General features: G+C 45.4%; 1 protein-coding gene across 1 annotated transcript in view; it reads left to right on the top strand.

Moving 5' to 3' along the window:
• The window catches only part of LOC138515171 (broad substrate specificity ATP-binding cassette transporter ABCG2-like), an 861,659-nt gene that overhangs the window by 193,973 nt on the left and 640,272 nt on the right, over positions 1-27,414 (top strand). Inside the window, exon 4 of the mRNA XM_069630157.1 lies at positions 10,499-10,651. Within this exon, the coding sequence (XP_069486258.1) occupies positions 10,499-10,651 (153 nt within the window). The remainder of the gene's footprint in view (positions 1-10,498; positions 10,652-27,414) is intronic.

Here is a 27,414-nt window from a genome sequence, read left to right as displayed (position 1 = left end):
CCAGGATGTTCATCCCAAGTCTCTTAAACCTCTTTATACAGTTTGTTTGTTCTGTGCTGCCAGGATTATTGTTCCAAATTTCTTAAACCAACACTGCCTGCAGGCTATTTCTTGTATCGTATTCAATTCTGACTTGCCTGGTGTATTTCCCTAGCAGGACATCCTTTACACATTTGCTACTGCCAGGTATACTCTCCTGCCAGGCTTTCTGGTTTCACACTGTTAGAATTGCCTGGTATACTCTCCTGCTAGGGCTTCTTGAATACACACACTTTTAATTGCCTGGTGTACTCTCTTGCCAGGACATTCTGTAATCTTGTACTTGTAAACTGCCTGTTATACTCTACAGCCACGGCTTTTCAAGTTTGAGCTCCTGACCGTACGTCCACCTCTGATGGGTCTGCCTCTTAGCCTTCTTGGCTAATACATTTGGTTTCTTATATATGGGCACTTTAGTATCTTTAGAAAACTGTTCTTTCCGTCTTTCTCTTTCCGGTTTCATAAACCATTCCTTTTCTCTATTGGCTTCACTATTTGCAATTATATCAGTTTGGCTTAGCCACCAAAATGCCCCAGGGTTCCCTCTGTCCCTTTGTGGATCATGGGTTAGCTTCTTGATGGCGTTTGTTGTTGCTTCTATGGTCTGCCGTTGAGTGTCTCCTGCTGCTTTCTGCTTCGTGACCATTTAGTGCCAGTTTCCTGCTTCCTGAGGCTTTCGTTGAACTCATCTGCTTTGCATGGGATTCCGGTGAGCAACGCGCTGTTTTCCGATGCCGGCAGATGTTCTGCTGGCTTCTGGTGTTCTTGCCGTGTATCACCAGCTTCCAGCAGCCTTCCAGCAGCCTTCTCCATTTAGGATCTTGAGCTGCTTGGCTCCACAGACTTCCTTTTGCCCAGAGAGCAGCAACCTGCTTCTGCCAACAGCCTCTCTTCTGTGTTTTTTGCTTCCGTGACTTAAAGGTCCCGCGCAGAGGTGGGTGCTCGCTGCCACTAGAGCGCTGCCTGTGCTCATGGATTCCCATGCTCTGCATTATTCTGCTATCCTTCTTCATCCCAGTGTTGTGGGAATTGTGGGTATAGTAGTCCCTTCCTGAAAACAGTGTATGAATGTTTGCAATGGGTTTTAAGGGCAAACTAGGTTTCGAAGAAGAATATGTGAGATTGGGAAAAGTGACTTTCACAATTTTACAGGGCCAGTTAGATTCTGAGAGTTGGCCTTTGGAATGTAACAACAGATTCTTACTATTTTCCATGGGTGGAAAAGGGGAGCTATTACAATAGTCTATTAGGGCATGGGGAGTCAGAGATGTATATTCAGAAGGTAAAGGGGGCTACCAAGTCTCACCCAATGATAGAACCACCTTCCCCCGGAGGCCATCTCCTCCCACATGATTATCCCTCATATAATCGCCCCCCATAGTCGGGGTCAGGTAGCGGCTGCTGTCCCTTGGCCACATGAGAGGAAGTTACCAGCGGGAAAGAATTGAGAATACCATCAGATTCATCACACTACCTACAAGAAGAGAGTGTCCAGGTGTCTTTTTAACCCACATTGTTATTTCATTTGATACAAGGTGGTTGGAGGTGGTACAGAGGAGCAGCTGTGGAGGAGGTGGCAGGGGGACAGTCACTGCCCTCCATGACACACATCCTTGGTGCCAGTTGGGACAGGACCAGACAGAACTGTCCTGTGGTACCTGCAGTCTGGCTGGTGCAGGTACAGGGTCCGAAAGGATGGAAGGGGCTGGTTGGTGACATGGACCCAGTTCAAGGAATGGTCCCTGAGCTAGCGAGTCGACTGAGCCAGCGAGTCCACAGAGCCATCGGTTATTGCGGGACAGAAGCCAGCAGAAGGCAGGGATCAGTCGGGGAACGGTCCCTGGAATGCTTGCGGGGCAGGTGGCGCAGGCATGCCAGACAGGCGAGTGATGGCAAGAACGGCAGGAAGTAGCACTATACGGTGGTTTCGGCTCTCTATCTGTGTTGTGGCAGCAGGCAAAGTCAGAGGGGGAGCAGAGTCTTCGGCAGGCCAAGGACGGATGAGGGGGACATCCTCACCAAGTGAGACACGAAGGTCTGTGTGCCTGTGTTTATGGACAGAGAACGCAATCCTTTCCATCTCGTGTCTGAGGAAGAAATGGTGACATCAAAGGGGACTGGGGAGGGATGCAGCCACATCGCGTAGAACATAACGTTGTGTTTGTGGAGCATGGTCTTGCATTCTGTTGTGCTGTGAGGGGCAGGTAAGCCCAAGGAGCGTTGCACAGCAAGGAGCGGAGAGCTGCTGGAAATCTATACGATCTGCTGCTTGCGGTTGGTGCCGCAGGAGAGGTAAATAACGGCGAAGGTGATCAGTGGCTAAAAGTGAATGGAGGACAATGGTGCAATCGTACAGGCAAGTTTCCAATATTTGCGGGTAATATTTGGAAGGAAACTAATTAGCAGTCAGCATCTGTGCTAGGTGTGAGTGGGTTTCAAGAAACTTGCCGCAAATTGATCATGGCCTTTGGGCCTGGTTTGTGTACCCTTCGAGATTTGGCAAGTGTGACAATGGATAGCTGCTTAACTGTGTTGGGTGAGGCAGGTCTTTTATTCTGCGGTTTTATGTTGTGACCTCAGAGGTTAGGAAGATGTTAGGAGGGTGGTAATGGGATGATGTTTAGGTATTTGTGTTGTGGCCTTTTTGCTCAGATAGGATTAGTCATGTCTTGGGTGGGGCCAGTTAGTTTTGGCAATGTGGACATGGGCTTGTGGGGTGCACAAAGCATGTGATTGTATTGTTCTTTTTTATTGAAACTCTGACATGTCGGTGTGGGGGAAGTGTATTTTCTTTTCTTGTCCCCCATTGGAGGAAATTGGACTTGTCGGTGCAGGATGGTAACTGAGAATGTTAATGTGCCGTTAACGTTTTTTCGGTATCTGTGGGTACATCATATGTACTAATTTCATCTGTTTGTGAGTCATACCCCTGTTTGGTTTCATGGTTTTATTTTCTAGATTCTGTGTGGTTTTGTTGTATATTGTTTGCGAAGTATGCCTGATTATGTGCGGATGGGTTATTTTGGCTGGACTATGTGAGGTGCGGGTGGGTGTTGGGGGGCTGTGAGTTACAGCTGTGGAGTTTGCATGGTGTTGTTGGGGGCTGTAAGTTACAGCTGTGGAGTTTGCACAGTGTGTGTTGGGAGGCTGTTGGTTACAGCTGCAGAGTTTGCATGGTGTATGTTGGGGGCTGTTGGTTGCAGCTGTGGAGTTTTTTGGACCATGCAAGGTGGTAACAGTATGGTGTGTGTTTGGTGTTTTAGCTTGACTGTTGGTTACAGTCAGGCATTTTTGGTTCCACTGTTGCTTACAGTTGCGGATTCCAAGGCTCTGTGGAGGTGCTTTGCATATTTTCTCAGTTGTTGGTTACAGTTGCGATGGTTAGGCCATGTGTAGGGGCATGATGACGTGTTCCATCTATGTTGTTGTAGTTACAGTTTGGCGCAGTTCAACTGTGGGTGCAGTATGGTGTGGCTCAACTGCAGAGAACAGTATGACTCAGTCCTATTGTTGGATACAGAATGGCGTTGTCCCATTTTTGGGTTACAGTTTGTCATTGTCTAACTGTTGTGCTAATCTGTGGTGTTTTATTAAAATGCTGCAGGAGGGAGATTAGTCTAAGGGTTCGTGTCCTCCATAATGCTTCTAGGTGCTAGGAACGTGGTATTTCTGTTTCTGTTGTAGTGTGGAGGGCTAGTATTGTAGCTAGGAATTTGGGGTGTGATACTGGTGTAGTCTTTCCTTTTGTTTGTTGTGCCAATTGACGGAGGGAGTGATGTTGTAGCTTAAATTCTGGTTGCATGCTGCATGTATGGCAAGGTTAGCATAATGTTGTGAGATCACCTTGGAGTGTTGGGTAAGTGACTGTGCAAGGGCTCCAAAAGTGTCCGATGGAAGTAAAGGCTGGCTGGTCCGGATGTGCCAGTGTTTGTCTGTCCTACATCCTATTGGCATAGTACTCACCTGGAGGAGACACAGATACATAAACCTACCTACAGGAAGAGATTGTCCAGGTGTCTTCTTAACTCACATGGTTATTTCATAAACACATTAATGATGATGCAGACTACTCTGTACTCTTCTGCCTGGGTCAATTCAAAGCCACATACCCACAAGTGATGTAAGGGTTGTCATCCAAAAACACATATCAGCACACAAAGGCCATTGGAACACTAGCAATAATAACAAGCACTTTGACAACCAACAGTCACATTCAACACTGTCCTTTCGACATGCTGTAGGTGACTCAGGTTATCAGCAGTTACCATGGTTAATGACACCCGTGAGGAACCCTGGTACAGTTCAGGAGGTAGCCTATAATGAGACCCACAAGAGGAACAGAACATGTATTGAGTGCATATTTGGATTGCAGGAAGGAAGGTTTGGGTGCCTCTACCAGACAGTTGGGGCACTCATGTGAAGGCCAGTAGGGAAAATTGCTGTCATATGTGCAATGCTGCACAACATGTGTATACAGTGGAATATTCCAATGCCTCCAGATGAGAACAAACCACTCCTTGGCTCTGATGATGAAGAAGGTGCAGGTGACAACAGGGCACCTCAGGATGGATGTGAGGAAGTTAGGGAAGGATGTATTGAGCGCCAGGACCTAATGGACAACTATTTTTGATCACACATATATGCACCTGACACTGCACTGTTACTAAATGTGCATGTATCACTGAAATTAAATGAGCACTGGATTCAATGGCTGTATTCTTAACTGATTGAACATGTACAAACCTCTATCCTCCCGACCCCCTCATCTTCAACACCCTACCCTAACCACACCCTCATCACCAACATCCTCCCCACAACCTCATCCCCAACACCCTTCACTACTCACACCCTCATCCCCAACACCCTCTCCTCCCAAAACCTCATCTACAACACTCTTCCCTGCCCACATCCCCATTTCCAACACCCTACCCTCCATACACCTTCATGCCAACATAATACCCTAACCACGCTGTGGTATGCAGTCCGTTGCATGGAAGTGTCTACTTCCTTCTTTTGACACTTTTATGATTTGGAGTGGTGGGACGAGTTATGCACTGGAGAGAGTGCCTTGTTGATATGTTTACCACAGATCCCACTGTCGGGGTGGTTACATTGACCTAGCTGTTTCACCAACCGGATATGATGCAGGGTGAGAGTAATAACCCATGAAACATTCTCATTAGTAGCAGACATGTTCTCTGGAAACTCGCAATCCTTTTGGCTTATCAGTGTAATGCTGGCTGTGCCATTTGCTTAACAGCCACGCAAACGTCCTAAAGCAGCAGCAACCACCCTGCATGGCATCTCACACTGCCTGGGAGGGGCCTAGTTGTTTCTGGGCAATGCGTTCCATCTGCTTCGGCTGTTGTGCCATCTGTGTGAGCCTCTCCCAGATTGCATCCATGGTGTGTTGCCAAGCTCGGCTAAGAGGCTCAAGGAGGTGCCTACTCACAGATCCAGAGGTCTGTGCACCTTCTGCATCCTCATCCTATAGATGCGTGCTTCAATGTGGCAGCTGCAGTCGTTTGGCCAGTGGTGCCCAACACAGGTGCTGCAAAGTGGCCAGATGAGGCGCTGGTGTGCTACATAGTGAGTTGGAAAACAGGCTCACTTGTGTCAGAGGTGGTATTGGTGGTTTAAACTCCTGAATAGGTTCAAACAGTGGTGGGAGGTGGCTGAGTGGAGGTGCTTCTGCATGATGCCCTATAACCACTGTAGTTGCCACAACTGTTGAAGTTATACTGGTTGCCCCAGAGGTGACTGCAGTGGTGTTCTCCGAGAGCGAGGTTCTTGAGGTGTCCTTGTGGCCACACCTACTTGGCCTCGTGGATGCTGCACCACATGACAGTGCAGCATGTTCTGGTGCCATAGTGGCACTTGCAGGATCAGAAGTCGCAGATGTGATGGGCCCTTCCATGGCCTCCTGGCTGTCTTGTGTGCCTGTTGGGAGACATGGGACAAGGCATGATTACCCAAGTAGTAATGTGGACTTGTGTGCGTTGATGCAGTTTAGTTGTCAGCTACATAATGTTTATGGTGGGCAGGGTCCCAAAGTCCCAAATGGGGCAGGGGCTTGTCAGAATGGCTGCCAGTGTCACAGGTGACTGACTAGATGATTGTTTCTGATATGAAGTGTTTAGTCTGTGTATCTTGGCAGACCTGTTGTCTTAAAGACTTTTAAGGTGTGCAAGCTCAGGTGTGCCTATGTACAACTGGGCCTGTGTTGTTTTTGAAATGAGTTGTCCTCTAACCTGAGAGGTGCACTTCTACCCGTCATGGTGTGACGCCAACATCTGGGATCGCAGTATACATACAGCGGCTTGTTGCTAATGCTATATACTGTACATGTTATCTGTGGGTCCAGGCAACCAGTATTGGCTGGATGTGTGCTATGCATTTTCTTGGTGAGTGCTCTTTGACAGACATGCATTGTGGATGGTGCCTACTGCCAACAGTGATTGGTGATGTACTTTGTTTGTCACTGTCACTCCAGGATATTTGCTGTTGACGTTTTCTGATGAATGTCCTATATTAAGGGCCTCCTTCATGTCTATGGTGGGCCTTTTTGAGAGTAATCACTTGTCATGCCTCCTTATACATTGTTTATTGGTGTTGGATGTTTTCATTGTGCTTGTGAATGTGCCTGCCCCATGCCCTGCAGGGTGACTGCAAGCATGAAGGATGACATTCAACTATGTTTGGTGGGAAATGGCCCATGGACCAATCATGTACTCACTAAGGCGTTGCTGGCTGCCAGCTACTCTGCTGCTTCTTCGCCTTCCTGGCCCACTATTTACAGTATTCTGCTAGCAGTCTCATCACGAGGTGTAAGTTGCAGTGGCTTCACTGTCCCTCCTACTATGGCTGCTGTCTCCTGCGGTGGCTGGTTACTAGGGTGCAGACCCTGGCTTTCATGTCATTTCACCTTTTCCTAAGGTCCTTGCAGTCCTGTGGCACGGTCCCCGCGGCTGCCACCTTGTCCCGAATCGTGCTCCATATAGCGTGTTTCCTCTAGTGGGTGGTCTCCTGGTTTTGTGACCCATATAGCTAATCTGCATGGGCAACCACCTGCTCAGCAAGCACAGTGAGCTCTACCTCTGTGAATTCTGCCTTTCAAAGCCACATTTCAGGCCCCTTACCTTTTCCTTTGCCTCCTGACATCTTTTTGCAGGGTTTCAGCTTCGGATGGCACTTCCAAAATGGTTATTTTTGGTGGATTCTATTTTTAAAGATGGCTGATGATGGACTTCTCGTTTGCACTACACCATACCAGGGTACCTGAAAATGCTATGATGATCAGGAAAAGCACTATGCACAACACATACTTTTCATAGTCTCACCATATTAAGAGCTCATAACAAAATGTTATAACATAGGAACCAAATTCCTTTATCTTACAAATGAGTATGGGGACAGGAAGTGCATAAACAGCAGTACAATTTATTTCATACACAGTATATCCTAATTATTATCATACAAGAAGTCGAGGCACATAAATTATAGCGACATCATATACATATAACAACATAATATACATCAGAAAGTGCCAGTGCGCTACATAATGATCTAAAGAGAGTGTAACAATAGTGGTGTAGGTGCAATCAAAACATGGCACCCTCCCACCCTAAGGGTACATGCCTCGACCACATTCCAACTAGTATGCAACAAGTCATACATTTTTAGACAATTAATAGTAGATATGACAAACACAACATGGCATTCCGGGCATGAGTCCATAAGATCAAACTCAACTATTATGGCTCCAGTGGTGCCCACTAGTTTCAATGACTCCTTGATATGGTCGTCTTCCTCAGGGCCAATACAATCCACACTACAAATACAAAGGTGATCCTAAGTTGAAACACCATAGAACACTAATTACTATAAAGAATGTCCCCATCCCTGCACCAATACTCAAATGATTCAAAATATATATATATATATATCTACACTTAAGGTATGTGGATGACCAATTGCCTCTCCCCTAGCCTGTTCTATGCTTCATAATTGCTGGAACACAAAGCACAGTACATGGGTCAATTAATATCCCATGTTTACATTTGGCTGTGGGCTAAAAAGGTCCACCAATATACATTATATTATTACTCAACACACTAATAGTTCCATTACACTGCACTGCACTGCCTCTTAGGAAGTGGCTCACCCTACTCCTGATTATACCTTTCTGAAGGTGATATTCCTTGCATCAAATTTAATGTGGGTTCTCCAGCAGTCCAAATAAACGCTATCAGCATGCCCAGAAGTTGCATGTATTACTCCCACTCTAGCTGTGGGGGAACACAGAAAGATACATTGTTTTACACCTACTGTTGTATATATAGCACCAAAGTGTTTAAACTGCCTATTCAATCCAACCATACCTTATTCCGCTATATGCGGTCATAATAATATCCACCTTTGATAATTTGCCATAGATTCTAAGACCAGCAGTATCCCTTGTCCGTAAAAACAGATTGCAAGCCGGCTCTGTCAAAAAGGCAGACAAAAACCCACTAAGTGCTCAGTAGAGCGTTCTACTGCAAACTGTCAATCGAATTGCATTCATTCACTCCCCTGTACGCTCGCGCTTCAGCAGGAACAATGCTGCTCTCTCTATCTATGAAAACCCATTGAGTGGAAAAACACTGTCCCTTCTCACCAGCATATAATAAGGCTGCAAGGTCATCGCGGGTGCTAAACATCGGGTTAGGGCTACATTAAACAAGGAACCAGGAGTTCCGTACTGTGTCCACCATCTCAGTGTGTGAATATAGGCACTTTTTCATGTTAATAACGAATGCACGACTTAGTGGCTTTTTGCCTGTCTTTTTTGACAGAACCGGCTTGCAATCTGTATTTACCGACAAGGGATACTGCCAGTCTTTGAGTTATGGCAAAGGATCAAATATGGATACTATTATCACCATGAACAGTGCAATAAGGTATGGTTGGATTGAAGTTTAAACACTTTGGTGCTACAACCTATCTTTCTGTGTTCCCCCAGAGCGGGAGTGGGAGTAATACACACATCTACTGGGCATGCTGACAGCATTTATTTAGTCTGCTGGAGAACCCAAATAAAATTTGATGTGAGAATTACAAACTCCAGAAAGGTAATCACCTACGGACTGCAAGCCAACGACGCTGGAGCAGAGTGAACACTCAACTCCAGCGTTGCAGCCGTGCATTGACTAAGAGATTAGCTAAAAGAAAAGAAACCCCTGAATGGAGAATTGCGAAAGGGAGTTGCTGTGCATGTCTCGAAAGAGTACGAGACTAAATCACCCTGTCCTGATGAAGGCCGCTCCAACAAGAGCCCTATGCAGCAGCTCACAAGGCCAAAACACCATTGTGTTGACAACCTGTCAAAACAGTAGTGTAACATACAAAACACTGCTCAATCAGCCAAGTTAAAAAGGCAGATAGATTTAGATAGCCCTAGAAGAGTGATAGGGCCTACAATTTATGAATAACCAAAACTGTGAATCAGAAACTAAATGCACATATTATGTACTGCACATTCACGCCTCTGTAACTTTTAATGGGTTATTGATTTATGTGATTTTTTTTTTATTCTTTTGAAACTTGATCTGTATGAAATAAATAATATCATTACTTGTATAGGAATCGTTTGGTAATTTCACCAATTTTCCAGCAATAAAGGTAATTCCACCAAACATTGTAGAAAATGTATTACTGTATGATGGTTTGTTTTTGACAGTAATTCCAACGCGATGGTTGGTGCGTACACCTGTCCACTCATAATGCGGCGGTAATGGCACCTGACACCATGGCGGTAATGGCAATTTGTCTGGCAGAATTACCAACGGATTTATCAGCCAATTTTTAATGCAGGCCTATATCTCCTACATCATTACATTCCCTTGTGGCATTTACAGCAAAGCCTGTTAAATCCACAGGTACCTGGGCCTATCTTCAAAAAGAGCTCAGGCTGAAAATATCACTCCAATTCACACAAAAGCACCGGCCTGGTTCACATTTGAGAGATGATGTGTCGGAAGAGAACATTATTCAAAAATATAGTACTTAGGACTTAGGTATAGGATGCCAACATTCATGCTGGAGATGCTTAACCAATAAATGATGGACATCTTTAAGTACTGAATCATATGATCCATAGTGTGATGCCATGTCTTCTTCTTTGAGAGGTTGCGGTGAGACATAGAAAGAAACTGATGTTTGATCTGAAGATGTTGGTATTAATTTAAATTCTTATTTTAAGTAAATACATGTAATTAATTGAAATTAATTGTGCATGTTGTGTATTTGTGTATGCTTTATTTTGAACCAATATCACAATAAAAATAAATTAATATTACACAAAAATGCCAACATATTTTTTTCAATTGTCTTCTGCACTGTGACGATCTCTGTTACATAAAAAAATGCAAACTGCCGAAAACGCCAGTGAGATGCATGTTCCTCTTTTTCTTCCAAGGATGATATTGTGATGGGGACCTTAACTGTGAGAGAAAATCTGGAGTTCTCAGCAGCACTTCGACTTCCGGGGTCCGTTCCACCGAGGGAGAAAGATGAACGAATCAACCAGATCATAAAAGAGCTGGGTTTAACCAAAGTAGAAAATTCCAAGGTAATGAACAGCTTTCTTCAGGGACTTAACTTCGTCCTAGAAAATGTTACTTAATACCGAATCATTACATGAGTAGCTATTAGGGCCTAAGGATACTTATAAATGCTGGTTTCACCTGCTATGACATCACAGCAGTGAAATATGAGTGTACTGGTGCACCCTCCCACCATGGTAATACAGATTTGTGTCTAATTCCCCAGGTCTCTGGTGGTGTGGAGAGGGAAGGAGCGGGGTAGCTTTTTTGTGTTTTTATTTTATTGATTTAGTTGAACAAAATCAACCTTTCAATAGTTACATATACATGATATTTCATTTTCACAATGATTCCATTAAGTATGCCTACTTCAAAATAATTTGATGGAAGAAACATAATAAAAAAGGATAAACGAATAAACAAGTACAGTGATTAGAAATATCAAAAGACAAGTTAATCACAAGGGAATCATACCATTGGTGATAGTATAGGAAGAAAGAGGATGGTGGAAGGAACACAGTTATTTATTTTTGGCTCTGGTTTTCTATGCATGTCCTCCTGTGCCTCCCATATCCGCACCCTCCACTGTTGGTCCATTGGGACACTGTAGAGAGCGGGAAAGAGATGCTGATGGAGACATGCACAACATACAATTGAAGGTTGGTACCTATGAACACTGGCATTCATTTGACCTCATTCTTCTCAATGATATTACAAGCAGCTCCATCTCATTCTCCATCCGATTTCACTTGGACAGCTTGGTGAAATATATTTTTTGGTTGCTGATTGACACCTTTCAACAATTCTATATATTCTGGTCACACCGATACATAATTCATTTTTACAAATGTCTTCCTGAGATGAGACGAAAAAAAAGCCAGTTTTAGTGAACACAGACCCATTGAGATTTCAGTCAAGTTAAAATTTTAAGAAAGTTGGCAAACATCTCAGGGTTTGGGAATATTTGTAGGGTAGACGATGAATGACCATGGCAGCTGATTACTCGAGTGTTCGGAGCAGTCAAACTATGTCTGTGCAGGGGTGCCAGGTATACACGTAGATAATTGAATTGCCCTTTATCTGACAGCTGGCAACACGTTTGTCAGGGAAACCTTTGTATCCATTATGCAGAGCCCTTTGTTAGGTACAGTCATGCGATGCATCTGCCATTGGTGTGCTGGCAAGAAGTATTGGCGTGGATTTTGTAATATCCTTTTATTACTAGATAATTGACACTTTTCTAGAGAGATAAAAATAAATAATGCGATAAAACTCATTTTGGTGGTTTCTGCATTTTCAGCAGCTGCAATCGACAGAAGCAGAAATGGCACTGCCCTTGTATTAAGCCTTTTACTGCCTGCACTTAGTGATTTCCAGTGAAAACTAAGACATACATATATATTTGCTAAGGGGTGTGAATGGTTAATTTCTGAAAATGTACCAACAGGCTGCCATGATTGCCGCCAGTTTCAGTTTAGGGGTGTATATGTCTGACTCAGCAATTTCTGCAGTGATTGAGTTTCTTGCATTCAATCTTTAGAAATCATTTAATTTTGAGCTCTGTCTACGAAATTCTGAAGGTTTAACTTGGGATGAAAATTGAGAAACTGCTGAATGTTCACTGCGTGCTGCAGTGGTGCCAGAATTGTGTGAGAAATTGGGGGTCATTAGGTGTAAACCGGTCCAGGTAAAATGCTGGTAAAATGGCCAGTACTACTGGCTCTGCCATTTTTCCCAGGCTGGCATACTCTGAGTCTGCTGGTAGGGGCCATGAACTACTGGCACGGCCTGCAGGGCGTACAGGCCCCTACCTGCAGAGAATTCACTGAATCACCGGCACTGTTAGCAATAGTCCTGGTGATTCAGTAGTTCCCAACCCATGGAGTCCTATCCATGGAATAGGAACTTACCGCTGTTGCCCGCCCCTGTAATATCCCAGTAACAATGGTATATCGGGTGCCGGTAACGGTAAGACAAGTCTGCCGGTAACTCGTCATTAGCACCGGTGGATTACCGGGATACTCGTAATGAGGCCCATTGTACAGACATCTTTGTGTAAACTTCACGTAGCAGGAGCTCACCACAACTGTGACTGCATGTAGGTATAACTGGTTTAGAAAGAATTTGATTGCGTTTAGACTGCTACAGAGACGAGCTTGGTTAGTGCAGGTAAGGCAGAGAAGACCTGTGTCAATGGCATCATCGTGCACAAGCACTAACATTCTTGTGAGCTGCTAATCTGCAATGTGATGGCAGAGGCCCTTCTTGAGAGTTGGGCACAGTGGGGTGCTCTGTACAAGCAGGGCCTGATACTGAGGTTGTGGTAAATGTCACGCAGCAATACGGCGCCCCTACCCAACACATATACCCAGATACTCATCCCCATCACCGGTGGCTACATCACTAATTCTAAAGCACTCAACAATGTCTACCTTGCCATCCAGGCCAGGATGGCTCATCATGGGCTTTGCCTTAATGATGAAAAAACTGAGATAATCATCCTTGGGTCACACACTAAACTCACTAAACTTGACTCTGCCTATAAAACCTTCTCTATTGATGGGAACACCATCAAAGTGTCCAATGGTACGAAAACACTTGGCATTTACCTGGACTCTACACTCTCCCTAACTAGACAAACGAATGCTGTTGTTTCTGCTTCTGCATACATATGCAAACTGATCACCGCCTGTAGACCCTTCCTAACCACTGACAACTGCATTATCCTTGCGAGAAGCATCATTATGGCCAAAATTGATTATTGTAATGCACTGTACTTAGGAACTAGCCAAAGAAATATCAATAAGTTACAAGTCTCACAGACCAATGCTATTAGGGTAGCCCTTAACCTTCCTAGGAGGCTCCACATCTCTGATACAAGACGCAACCTACATTGGTTGCCTGTCACGCACCGAATCTCTCTCAAAACGCTTGCGCTAACGCACAAGGCTCAGAACAATTCAGCTCCCGGCTACCTATCCAATCGCTTCTCACGACACACGGCTAATAGACCGTTGAGGTCTGCCCACTCCAACACACTTACAGTGCCTAGGTATAAGCTTCAGATGGCAGGGGGATCAAGTTTCCCTGTCCTTGCGACCAAACTTTGGAACACATTACCCGCGGCACTCCGATCTAACCCTACTTCCTATCCTTCAAGAACAAAACCAAACTATGGCTCCACGAAATGGACGCCTCTACCTTCACCGCCTAACTAAGTCAGCTAGGTAGGATGTATGTATCGACACAATCACTGCTGTTTCACCTGTTTTGTAACTTCATTCGACGTAACTTGCTGATTGTACTGTTTGTAACTATTTGCTTACCACCATTGGATCACTTGTTATTCGCCAAGAAAAGCTCTTTTGATTTTTCCGACTTAGGAAATGCTTTACTCATGCATGTAAGCATCTCCTTAAATTTTGCGCCCAGATTCCCCGGGGAAAGGTGCACAATATAAATAAAATAAATACAAATACAAATCCTCTCACCTAGCTTGAGTGCGATGCGAGGAGTGGAGGAGAGATGTCGTGACAGTAGGCAAGAAAGTTAAAGTAAAATGCATGCAGATGAAGCGCTGCAACATTACCGCACGCGGATCACCTCTAAGCACAAATGCGAAATACAACGATATCTTTCTATATTACCAAAAGTGTGTCCTCCTGCAACACTTTTAACATCGAAATATGGCACCCCCACATCAAAAGCACACAGGGTATAGCCCTAACATGCATCTGGGTTACAATAACGTTCATTACAGTCATGGTTTCTGCACATTCCTGTATATACAGCTGTGCTTCCTAGCAGTTTTATTATTTGTATGTAATATTATTAGCATTTTGTAAGAAGCTTGAAAGGAGATCTGCTTCAGGGCGGCTCATGTTGCCATCTAGTGGTCAATTTATGAATTAATTTTGAAACCATGTAAACAGAAAAGTTCTATTTCTGAACGGATATTGAACACTTCAGGATGATGCCCTGCCTTTGTTTTCCCGACTAGTGATGCCTGGTACCTGATTCAAAAGTCTTTGTAAAAATATAAATGTGTTGCTCCAAGCAGGAACAGCACATTTCAGATTTCTTAAAAGCACCATATTCTGAAAAAGAAAGAATGTGGTGTACTGACATGAAAGCCTCAGCCTTTACATATCCCTGATTTACGGGCTGACAACAGCCCTAGCCACCATCCCCAATGCAGGGCAGGCACTACAAGGGGATTCTCATAGTAAAGCTCGGGTTGGGCGGATTTCAAATATGGCACCTGTGAGGTGTCGTTCACATATACTGTGAAGTTTTTGTTGTTGTAATGAAGGCATTTCTCAGTATGCAGCAACACTTTTCTCATTTACTGAAAGCTCATTCATACTTTCATAAATAAGAGAAGTGTCAGAAAAGCTCGCAGTATGGTGCATACGCTGGCCCTGCAAAGACAGATTGTATCCGCTTTTTTAAATTATTTTTTTTATAACAAATTTAAGTAAACCACAGTATAGCAAACATAACCACAATTCAGATGGTCAGCACTAACCATCTACTGCAAGGCTGCCAATTCCGTCCAACGTAATAAAAAACAACAGTACATACAAGCCAAACGGGAAAGGAAAGCTAGAACAAGAAATACAATAAAAAATAAAAAATAAAAGTGACACGGGGTAGGTTCACCGTAACAAAGGGTCACATCCCAATCAGCATAGTCCCACGGGGGTTTCTGATCTGAGATACCGCATACAATTCTCATAAGGTTTACTTGGTTCAACCAATTGCATTCCTGACATCTCAGCGCTGCATGAGCATCTCCCATAAACTCCCTCTAGACACTGTTGTAACTTCATCCCTCCCGCTCCTTGTCACCCCACCTTCCCTAGTGCCCTCTCCAATGGGAGACAAAAAATAAAAACATGGAAAAAACCCACAAATATTAACCAAAAACCTGAAAAACCAACAAACCTCTCATTGACCCCCCCCCCCCGCAAACCCCTGTTGATCCCCACCCTTAATCCCAAAGGCATTTGACTCGTCCCTCCTGCCAACCCGGAGCTTGAGTCAAATCACCAGAGCTCCCACCTCCCCCTTCGCTTCACGTACTTCCAACCCTTACACAAACATTACTACCTCATCCAACCAGTCTCAGACCCACCACTCCCTTACTCAACCAGAATCTCATTACCCAACCAATCCCACATTGACGATGAACACTCCAAGTTTAATGGCAGGCAACAGCTGCTGAACTGTATGTGGGGATCATGGCTTTCAGCACCAAGTCATAAAGAACCCTCACTGTCGCTTCTTCGGGGAGAGAGTATTCAAATTCTTGAACTTTCTGGCCCCCTCTGCCGTTCTTAGTCCGTCTCTCCTCTCCCGGTCCTGAGCTCCATCTCTTCGCCCTGGTTCCTTGTCACAACCACGATTGGACCCAGCAATTGACCCTCTCAATATCATCCTCTGTCGTCAAGAGTACTGTGTACCTTCCCTCTCAAATACAATGGAGAATGGATAGCCCCAGCGGTAGCCTGCACCATGCCTCTGCAACCATTGTGCAGTGCTCTGCTTTCGTCGGGCAAGCATGTACACCATCGATCCTAAAAGATGGAGACTTTGGAAGTCACATGACCATAGGACTTTGGTTTGTTCCAGATCTTTAGCTACTCAGGATAATAGTGGCATTGCAATAGGACTGACCTTGGGCTGTTTCCACGTCTTCCAACTCTCTAGGCCAGGTCGATGGTCACTTCAATCCCACCTTCCTCCATGAATAAGATACCAAAAACATCCAACTGGGTTTCCAGTACATCCACTGATGTCTGGATGGCCGACAGACCCACCAACCTCCTCCATGTTTTTCATCTTCTTATCCATCCCATACAACCTGGACCAAAGATTAGCGCGAATGAAGATTACCCCTGCTAGCTGCCCAGGGAGTATTAATTCTATTAAAGACTAGGAGGCGAGCATTGTGCTTCAAATTTCTTTATTACCACTCCTCAGCAGTTTCAACAAACTATAACAAAACTAACAATTTCTGAAAATGTCCAAAAGGTGACTTTTCTTCCTTAGAACTACAACTCCCATAGTCCTTGTAGTCCATCTCCACACCAGCTCAGCTATGACCACTTCCTGTCCCTGAGCTTCTTCTCTCTTTTACGTGCTCTGAACTGTCACTCAAATTCCACAACTCTGTCTCGCCAACAGCGCAAAGACTTCTTCCACTCAAAACTGGGCGCCAATACTTCTCTGGCTATCTGCTCGAATCCTGTCGACTAGCCTCCTCCCTCAATTATTCTTCTGCTCCTCTCCTAGGGAAGATACAAGCAGAACATCAGGGTGGTGTTCATGTATTGTTATCATTTCATCAAACACAATCATCAGCAATACATGCATGGGCGGGATATTAATGCTCACCTCCTAGTCTTTAATAGAATTAATATAATAGAATTAATACTCCCTGCGGAGCTAGCAGGGGTAATCTTCTTTCTATGACAAGAATGGAGGATAGCATTATGCTTTTTCAAAGCTTCCTCAATACCGTAACGGCTAGACTTGGCTTAAAGTAAAACTCTTTAAAAGTATGATCACTAGCCCAATCTGCTGCTAAGATAATCTCTTGCAATGATGCTCCTGTCATAAAGGCTTTAGAAGCCATAGCTCCCCTTACAGAGTGAGCTCCATACTTGCTGAAATCAATGCATGCTGATTGCATCACTTCCTTGATCCATATAGCAATAGTCGCTGTTGTCGGCTTTCTACGCGCTATGAGTAATTGGGTAGTACCCGTAGTTTTGTTCTCTGCTTCCCTGGTCTCATACTCCTTAATGCAGCTCGCAACACACCACTTGGTATTACTTGGGAAATACGGATAATGCACCGTCAAGGTCCCAGTCTTAGTCCTTTTCGCTACCGAAAAGGTTACTCCTTCCGGCCCGAAGGATTTCCTACTACTCTCCAGCGCTCTGATATCTGATACTCGCTTACAGGATTCGAGGCAAAGTAGCATTTCCAACTTGCCCGATAGCTTCTTAACGGACAGGTATCTGTTTGTTGGCCAGCTCTCCAACAGCAGCAGAACCGTTGTCACGTCCACATTGATTTCTATCTAGGCTCTGGTGGTACTTTAAACCTAGTTCCTCTAATGAGCCTCACTACTGCCGGGTGTTCCCCCGCAGGCACTCCTTCGATCGGTAGGTGCCCTGCTGAGATCGCCGATCTGTACACTCGTAGGGTACCAAAAGCTTTTCCGTCCTGTAGTAGCTGCGCTAGAAAATTCAATATGGCTACTACAGGGGCAGAAATGGGATGAAGACTTCTCCCTTCACCTTTCTGCTTTCTTCTGGCCTACGCGCATGCGCAGTGTTCGCGGGTGTATTCTTTCCAGTACGGAGATTATCAGATTCAACTTCTCCAATCCGCGCACAGTTCTTAGCCTATCCAATAAATCCGGCTAACTCTGTAGATTCTGTCTACATTTGTTTCCATCAAGCAATTATTATTTCTAGACACCTCCAGTTCTAGTATAGACCCCTTAAGGTTTTGTGACAAGTTGGGACACAGGCCGAAGCCCCACTTTGCGGACATTCTACTTAATTTACTTGTTGAATACAGCAGTTTATGCATATAAGTATGGTTACATCTGCATCCGGATGAAGACGTTGTTAAAATCAACACTCCACGTCGAAACCGGTTGAGAAAAATGAAAACCAAAGGGATGTGATCCTTGTACTTTTCTGTTGTGATCCACCTTTGCGATAGATTGTGTTTTATTGATTTCTATTGCTTTCTTCATTAAGACTAAAATAATGAGTCTAGTTGTGGGGAGAACTCATGAATTTTTCTCCTCAATTATTTACAGTTTCCTTTTTTTCTTTTAGAAATTATTGTTTGGATGATTGCCACTGATTGTTGAGTTTTGTTTGAATGTTGCACTATGAATGGTAAGTGTGGTTGACTTTTTTTAGCCATTTTTAGGCAAATTATTGCTGTCCTGCCATGTTTTGTAATTATGTTTAATAGCTTGTGATTGATTCACTATTTCTGTAATTTGTGTATCAGCTAAAAATACATTTTGATACGTCATTATAGGAACATCCTCCATAGGCTAGAGTTCTCCTGCTCCTTTCAGTTTTTGTATGACTTCTCCCTTTACACCAATTAGTCCACTTGGCCCAAGTCGTGTTGTAGTTCCTCCTAGTTGAAGGAGCCCATGATTGTGCGATGAGCTCTGCAGCTTGCCCCGAAATGCCTGGCAGCGCCCAAAACGTCTCCTGATGTCCTGCACATGATGAGCGGGAGTGTCCCTCTCACTCTCAAAGGATGACACAACCCAGCTGGGTCCGTGAGCAGTTGGTCCCCTTCTGGAAGTACTCTTGGCAGGTCTACTGCGAGCTCCATCAGAGTCGGGAACCATACTTGTGACTTCCATAGTGGCGCTACTAAAATTAACTCTGCTCTCTCCCTCCGAGAACTTCGCTACAACTCTGCTCAGCATCATGAAGGGAGGAAAGGCGTAGTGGAGGCCGCTCAACCAGTTCTGTAGGAACACTTCTGTTCCTCAAGCCCCTGGATCAAGCCTCCAGCTGAAGTAGTCAGCTGTCTGCGCATTGAGGCGAGACGCAAAGAGATCCATGTGCACTGGACCCCACCTCCGATCAAGCATCTGAAACACTGTCGGATCCAGCTTCCAGTTGCTGGATTCTGTAAGGTACTGCGAGTTCCAGTCGGCCTCCACGTTCAGTGCTCCGGGTAGATACTCCGCTGTCACTGATGCCCCTGACTGAAGGCAACAATGCCAAAAGTCCTTTACCAGCTCGGTCAGCATTCTGTACCTCATACCTCCTAGGTGATTTATGTCTTGAACTGCAGAGATGTTGTCCATCTTCAGCAGGACGCATGACTTCACCTTGTCTCTTGTGAACGCTTTGATGCGAAGGATCCGCAAAAAGCTCTAGGCAGTTTATGTGAAGGCAAAGCTCCTCTTCGCTCCACTTGCCGCCTGTCTGCAGATTTCCGCATCTTGATCCCCAGCCTAGACGGCTGGCGTCCGACTCTATGATCAGGTATGGCCGATCTCCAAAAATGGCACGCCCATTCAACGCATCCATATTCTGCAACCACCATTCCAGCTCTGTGATGGACTCTGGGTCTAACGGTACTAGCTGATGATACTTCAAGCCTTGCTGCAAGTGCTTTATCTTCAACCTCTGCAACGCTCGATAATGCAAAGGACCTGGAAATATGGCCCGAATAAAGGCTGCTAACAGTCCTACTATTCTCGCTAGAACTCTGAGGGAAACCACCTGATCTCTCAGGCATCCTCTGATCTCCCTCTTGATATATCGTATCTTCTGGGCCGGGACCTCCAGATTTGCTCTCTTGGTGTCCAGGACGAATCCCAGAAAATCTAATCTCTGTGCGGCTTGGTGTCTGATTTTTCCACATTCACTAGGAAACCCAAGGACAAGAGCAGGTCTTGCACACATCTCGTCTGGTATACTGGCGCTTCCCGGTCTTCCGCCAGGAGCAATAGATTGTCCAGATATATGATCAATCTAATACCTGTCTCTCATATCGCTGCCGCCACTGGCGTCATCAACTTGGTGAAAGTCCACTGCGCTGACGCAAGCCCAAACGGAATCGTCTTCAATTGCCAGAATTGCTTGCTCCAGCGAAAAGCCAGAAACGTCCTGAAGCTCTCCTGCACTGGCACCGTCAGGTAGTCATCCTTCCGATCCAGTCTTATCAGCCAGTGCCCCTTTCTCAGGGAGTCCCTGAGCTGGTGAATGACTTCCATCTTGAGTTGATGGTATAAGATCCAACTGTTCAGTTCTTTGAGATTTATCACTGGGCGGACCTTTTCTTTTCTGTGCACTAGAAACATGTTGCGTATAAAGCTTGGGGATTCTGGGCACATCTCTATGGCTTATTTCTGTACTAGTAGTGACAGCTCGTGGTCTAGGCACTCCTGCGTTGTGTGTGACAGGCGTTGCTGGTGAGGCCGGTGCGACTGCACTGGTGGGTCTATAAACTTTAGCTGCAGGCCTCTTACGGTTTACAAAATCCAGGCATCGCTGGAAAGCGCGCACCAATTTGGCCAGAACATACTGGTCCTCCCCCCACAGGAGGGTATGACATAGCTCTCACCTGGAGTAAAACCTTGGCCTCGGCCAGAACCTCTTCCTCTGCAACCTCTGGCTAAACGTCCCCTGGCTGGGTAGAAGGCATCCTGCTGTCTGTTTTCCCAGTATTGCGCTCTGGGATGGGGGGGTTTTCTCCCTCGTTTATTTCGACCTGCCGCACAACCCCTGAAGCGGCCGGTCCTGGCAAAAACTCTGTACGGGAATATTTTCCAAATGGAGGCTTGTGCTTTCTCCAATGATGTGTAGGTGCCGACAAACCGGCCCATCTTCTTCCCAAAAGTCTCTCTGAAAAGGAGCCCTTGTGCTGTCTCTCCTGCTTCGTAAGACACGAGGTCGCTCAGCTTCGGGTCGATTTTGAGCAGCAGACCTCTCCTCCTCTCCGAGGCAATAGCGCAGTTTGCATTCCCCAGGAGGCAGATAGCCCTTTGGGCCCAGCCTGCTAAGGCATTGGGGTCCACTTCTTCCCCTGTATCTTTAGCTCTCTCCGCAAGATCCATAATTTTTGTGAGGGGCCCTGCCAAATCCAGCACTTTCTTCTGACAACTCTTCCAAGATCTGTCGATACCCTTGCGGGGGTCCTTACTAGTCTTGGATACAAATGTCAGCATTTTAGGATCCAGCTCAGGGGTCTCCGCTACCTTTCCGGGAAGGTCTGGTTGCAGCCATTCTGCGTGTAGGAGCTGTCTAACTTCCTTGTCTAGGGCCTTCCTTAGCCTCACCGTCACATACTACGCAACTCTGGGGGACAGTTGCCAGTCTGAGGATCTTGGGTTTTGGATGCTATCTGGGTTGAACATGTCCTACTGATCCTCTTCGATATGTTTCTCCTGGTGGGCTCTCTTTCCCCTGCTGGTCTTAGCCCAATCTTCTTCTACAGTCTCCTCACCCTCATGCGAGGAGAGGTCTCCCTCTGCTGGCTCTTCTTCCGAGCCTCGGTCATCTTCTCCACAATTCTCCTCCCCTGGAGTGGGGGTTGTGAGGTCTGGCAGTGCCTGGCGCTGCAGTAGGCTTCTTTGAGCTTTGCGAAGGCGTCGGCAACCTCCGGGGCCTTCTCTTTTGCCCCATCCGCTGGGCTCTAGGGGTCACAAGAGGATTTCCTCTTTTGGGCCTGAGTACTCCCCTTACACCCTATCTCTGAGGGTTCCGTGGGCGTGCGTACAGTCTCTATGGTGCTACATTTGGGCTGGTTCAGCATTGCCTCTAGCATCTTCAGTCTTTCTTGCAGGGGTCTCACCCTTTGGGCCACTGCATCGACCAGCGAATTTCCTAGCACCTCCTTAAAACTGGCAGCGAGATTTAAGGATTGCTCCTCCTCGCTCCAATAGAACCCCGACATGCTTAGGCACTTGCTGTGTGCCTGGTATCTGTGATGGTGTCTGGGCACGCCCACGCTGCTTGGTCTGGTACCTGTATACTCTTTATTCTTTAATCATTATTTTCTTTATTTTTATTTATTATTATTATTTTTTATTTTGGTATACTTGTGGCTGCACCGGACTGCTGTCTTTTCACTACCAAAATCAGGATGTATGTACTTAGTATGCCTCTCAATCTAGGCTTCGTGTGCTTAGGAGGCCAAAATGTGTCTTGTTCATGGAAGGAGGGAAGAATCCTTCCTCGCCGGCCGCTCCGCTTCTCAGGAGCTTCTTTTATTATGTACTGCACTGCGGTGTTGTAACGGTGAGCAATTCAGTCCTTTTCAAGCTCTTCAGCAGAGCGTAGCAATCACCGCCGGGCCCGGCTTCTTTACATCGCTGTGTCGCATACAAAATGTGACTACGGCTCTGAAGAGGCTCCGTCCCTGCCTCCCCAAGGGTGGGGGCCGGAGTACTTTTCCCTCGTGAAGCGGAAGCTTTCTTGCTACGTGGCTCTGAAGAGGCTCCGGCTCCGCCTCCCCAAGGGTGGGGGCCGGAGCACTCTTCCCTCATGAAGTTGAGGCTTCTCTGATACGTGCTGAGGTCTGCGGCGGCTCCTGACCCCTAGTGTGCAGGTAATCAGGCACGGGGCCGCTCGACGCAGACAATAGTTTACAAAAGTAAAACACTAAAATACTTACTTGCTCGGAGCACGGGTCCGGACTCGCCACTGTTTTATCTAATAAAGTTACCGACGGCGCGCCGTCATTCCTACACGCCTTTGCATATCCTAAATATATATACAATGCGCACTGCGCTACGCTAGCAACCCTGCTTATGACTCTGCATAGCTTTTCTTCTCTAACTACTCCAACAGAATGTCCTTTAAGATCATATCATGAAGAGGTGACAAAATGTGTACTTATCTGCTTGAAGAGCAGTAAAAGAAGAGGAGGAGCTCAGGGACAGGAAGTGGTCATAGCTGAGCTGGTGTGGAGATGGACTACAGGGACTATGGGAGTTGTCGTTCTAAGGCAGAAAAGTCACCTTTTGGACATTTTCAGAAGTTGTTAGTTTTGTTATAGTTTGTTGAAACTGCTGATGAGTAGTAATAAGATAAAGCATAATGCTCACCTCCAGTCTTGTCATAGAATTCCCTTCAGTTCCTCCATAATAGACAAGATGTCACACTTGTGTTGGCCTGTGGGGGTTTTGACGGCCTCCACATTCCCAACAACACACCCCTGCATGCTTGCCTCTGAAATTGTTGAAAATAACTTTTCCAACTCATCTGAGCTTTCCACAGGCCCCACCACCCTCCAGAGGCCCCGCGCATCACCAGAACAAAATGCCCAGTCAGCCAATAGGGAAGCAGCTGAGCCCGCAAGTGGGGAAGGGAGGAAGATTAGGGGCGAGAAGGGGCGAAAGGCAGACTGTGTATGGAGAGATTAAAAGAAGGATCCATTGATACACTGGTTCCGTCCCTCCTTGTATGCCTGAGAGTTCCAGTGAATAGCAGTGAGTCTGTAAGGCTTTCCCCCCACCAGAGCAGGACAGAACAAGGACCTATGTCTTCATGAATAGGGACGCCATTCCTGTTGTAGACAATTGCCTTCCCTCTCAATCACCCCTTTTCTTTGGACGATGCAATACACACACAACACAGCGCTTCTGCACTGCAGCCCGCTATTATAGGTAAGAGAGAGCGCCACTTTTCGATGTGTGGGGTGCAATTATTCCAGTTTATTCGGACTGTTGCCCATTTCCTGAGTACTTGCTCATGGCAAATGATAAGATAATTTATTTTGTTTTAAGTTACAGCCTGGTATTCAGCCAATTAGTGCTTTAGAGATGAATACAATTCTTTCAGCCATTCTTTGCTTACGGCCTCTTTGCTGTGTATACACGGCACGTTTGCTTCATTGCCATTATTGCAATTGACATAGTTATACAGTCAGTCCGCTTCTGGCTTCCATGGTTAGTATGTTTTTATTAGTATATTTCATCAATTCTTTACATTAGCAAGCGTTGGTTTATATATCCCAAAACACTCTACAGCAGAGAGCCAGACCTATACAGTGAACCGGATCCTGAAAGAGCTGACCAAAGGGCAAACCAGACCATTGCTCAGAATGAAATACAGAAAGAAAGAAACACCCTGAGAGAGAGACAGAGCCATATCTATCCTGTGGGGCAGAAGCAGGTGGTGAGGGAAGGCTAGAGTGGGAGATTCAGAGCCTGCACAGGATATCTGAAAGCCTGCTGAGGGCTCCATCACAGACCATAGCAAGAGACAGATAATAGAGAAGACCTTGGTCAAGGAGGGTAACCCAGGGCTGCTCGGGTCAACAACACAATCTGACAGCTGGGCTATGCTATGCAATGGGGAAGAAATACGTGCATCAAAGGTATTACTACTGGCCCCCCTGTGACCATCAAAAGAGAAGATCTGAGCCAAAAATAGATCATATGCAAAAAGGGGGAAATACTTGCAGGTAGGTGTGTGTCAAAGGAATTGCATTTAGCCGAAGTGAGTGATCCATGGGTAGAGGGTGAGATTATGTGGGCCAGACCTATCCCCTAAAGTAGGGGCCGGGGTGAGGGGGGGGAGTACTTGCTGGAAAGCATATCAAGAAGTGCTCTGGGCATTATATCTCTAGGTTGCAAAAACGCAAACGTGGCACTAAATTCCTTGGAACAAGATTGTCCAGATGGAAATATGGTGCTAGATCCCTAGGTTGCCAGGAGGCAAGCAGGACACTCTATCATTATGACTTAGAGAGACAATAAACAAGCTGTGCACTACATCAGAGAGACTGGGAAATCAAGAGGCGTGAAGGTTGCTATATCCCTGCGACTGTGAGATCAAGAAGCTAGCTGCTTGGTATCACGCGCAAAGTGTACGTTTTAGCCAAGAGCGCAATTGGGACCCCGCACCACATATATGTATCCACCCTATCTGGTTACTTGTAAATAAAGGTACTGTGGTTCCTGTGTGTTCTGTTTGGCCTTGGTCACACTTCACTTATTTGATTCTCGACCTTCATAGACTGTGGATTGTGATTGCTGATTATATTCTATGCCTTCTTTACAATGAATGCAGCAACAGGTATATCCCGCTGCATTCCCAGACACCAAAGGGATGACATTCATGGGTGGAGAGTTCATTGGTTTAGTTTACAGTTTCTTAGACCAATTCCTGTTTTTAGATGCAAATTCCTATTGCAAATATCAGGTAATACATGTGCTTTACTGCGAGACAGTACTGCTTAATGTTTGCAACATGTTCAATGAAATATGTGAAACATAATTGTTTAATGCACCCATCTTTTCAAATAATTATGAGGGAAATTCCTCTTGACATGTATCTTTTGTTATTGAATTGACTGTAAGTGTTTTATTACAGGTCGCCGCCCTATAGTTTAAGGTGAGTCAGACTCACATAGGAAACCAGAAAAAATAAATTGCTAATTACTTTTGACCCGTGCAACAGATTTGTCTGACATTCTGAAGACATTCTGGGGATGCACGGGCCCGTGCAGACTGCACAGTTTGGGAATGTTTTGTTAAAAAATGAAAAGGATATTAAGAAAACATTTTTTTTTTAAAGTTGCGGCCTAGTCCTCATTCATTTTCCTACAGAGAAAAGAGGCCAATTTTTGCTCCACTGCACAGCTCGGACCACTGGACGGATTTGGACCGGGTCCAAAACAACTTGGGCACAAAGTGCTGACTCACGATCCATGTGTGGTTTGGTGTTATTCTGTGCAGTAGTTTGTTTAATACTAAATGGAGAAGGAGGTGCCCCTTTCTCCAAAATAGTAGCTAAGGATGTCATCTGTGAATTCAACATTGTGGTCATAGGCTTCAAAACGGGGCGTGAAGTTAAGGTAGCTTTAGCTGAATTCCAGTTGCATTAAGTTCTTGGATTAACGACCCTGCAACTAAAAAAATTTCCATGAAAATATCTATATATTTATGTAAAACATGTATCAGAAAATGTTTCTTTACACATGGTGCACCACTTTTAGTATTAGAGGCATGCTACTGCCTAACATTTGCAGGGGTGATTTCTTAAGCTCAAAGTAATTCCCTTGGGGTTTGCTTCTTTTCAACAGTTGTACTATGGTGTACCCCAAGTCAAATTATTTTAGTGAATAGAAACCTGAGAAATACATTTGGCTGTGTTTGCCATTTGTGTTTTCAGCGACCGTTCATGTTCCTCTTGCTTAGGGTTTGAAAAAAATCAAAATATTATCAATTATTGTTGGAATCCTTTGGACTGGACACACCACATATCCATACACATCATGCTCAACCACATACCTCTCTGTATTTCCCTGTGCAAGGGATGTGAGGTATAGTCTCCTCGCCACCTATGGGTATCCCAAATACACACAGAGAAACAGAGGCAGAGGAATGGTGAAACTTTCTTTATTCTCCTTTACGTCAATCTGTCCCAGGCTTTAGAAACCCCTCCTCTTCCTCTTTCCTTTCCCCTGGTGTTCCCTCCCTGCTGTTCTTAAGGTAGTACTTCAGTTAAGGTCGTCTTTCCTGGGGCTTCATATACAACACTCGCCATCATGAGCTGCATCATGGATGCAAGTTTCAAAACAGTCAACCAAGCCCTACTCTTCTCCCACCTGAAAGATGGCATCCCCCTACTCACTGAAGTCCCAGATGCCACCTTAGCCTCCCGGAAAGCTGCCCAACAAACTGAGGCACACCTAATCACAGGACTTAAACACATCAATGACATATCCCCCATCCACAAGGATCCACGCTGATTAACCTTTCAAGCATGCATTATGTTCATGACAACCGGCATCACCTACAAAGCAACCACAAGCAAATAATCACTTTATCTGGATACCAAACTTACCATACCCGAGGGCCAGCATACCAATAGAAGCCAAAACATCACCAGACTGGAAAAAAAAGTACTGTAATAGGGAACAAAACAGGAAACAGACCTCCCCCTGCTATGCACCCTATTTCTAGAACAGGTTCTAAATGCAGGTAAGACAGGCTCCATCCTTAACTTCAGTATGGACCTTAAGACCATACTCTTAAAAAGAAAATGTTGCCATTTGCTGCTCACCCCACTGCTTCTCCACCTTGGGAGCTCCCCCTTCTCCTGCTCCCCATACCCATCCCAGCTCCTTTACTACCCCGCTCCCTGTTTATAACTCCCTGATTACAGTGCTCTGTGGCTTTCTATGTATGATTGTGCTTTAGGAATCCCATACATACTTTACATACATGCATGCATATATACATTCATACAATCCTATGGAATGTGTTAAG

Source organism: Ambystoma mexicanum, chromosome 6q (genome assembly GCF_040938575.1).
Source record: "Ambystoma mexicanum isolate Mex_15411 chromosome 6q, UKY_AmexF1_1, whole genome shotgun sequence".
In the NCBI taxonomy this organism is placed as follows: Eukaryota; Metazoa; Chordata; class Amphibia; order Caudata; family Ambystomatidae; genus Ambystoma; species Ambystoma mexicanum.
Note: the sequence above shows the minus strand (reverse complement) of the source record. Positions and strands in the feature narration are given on the sequence as shown.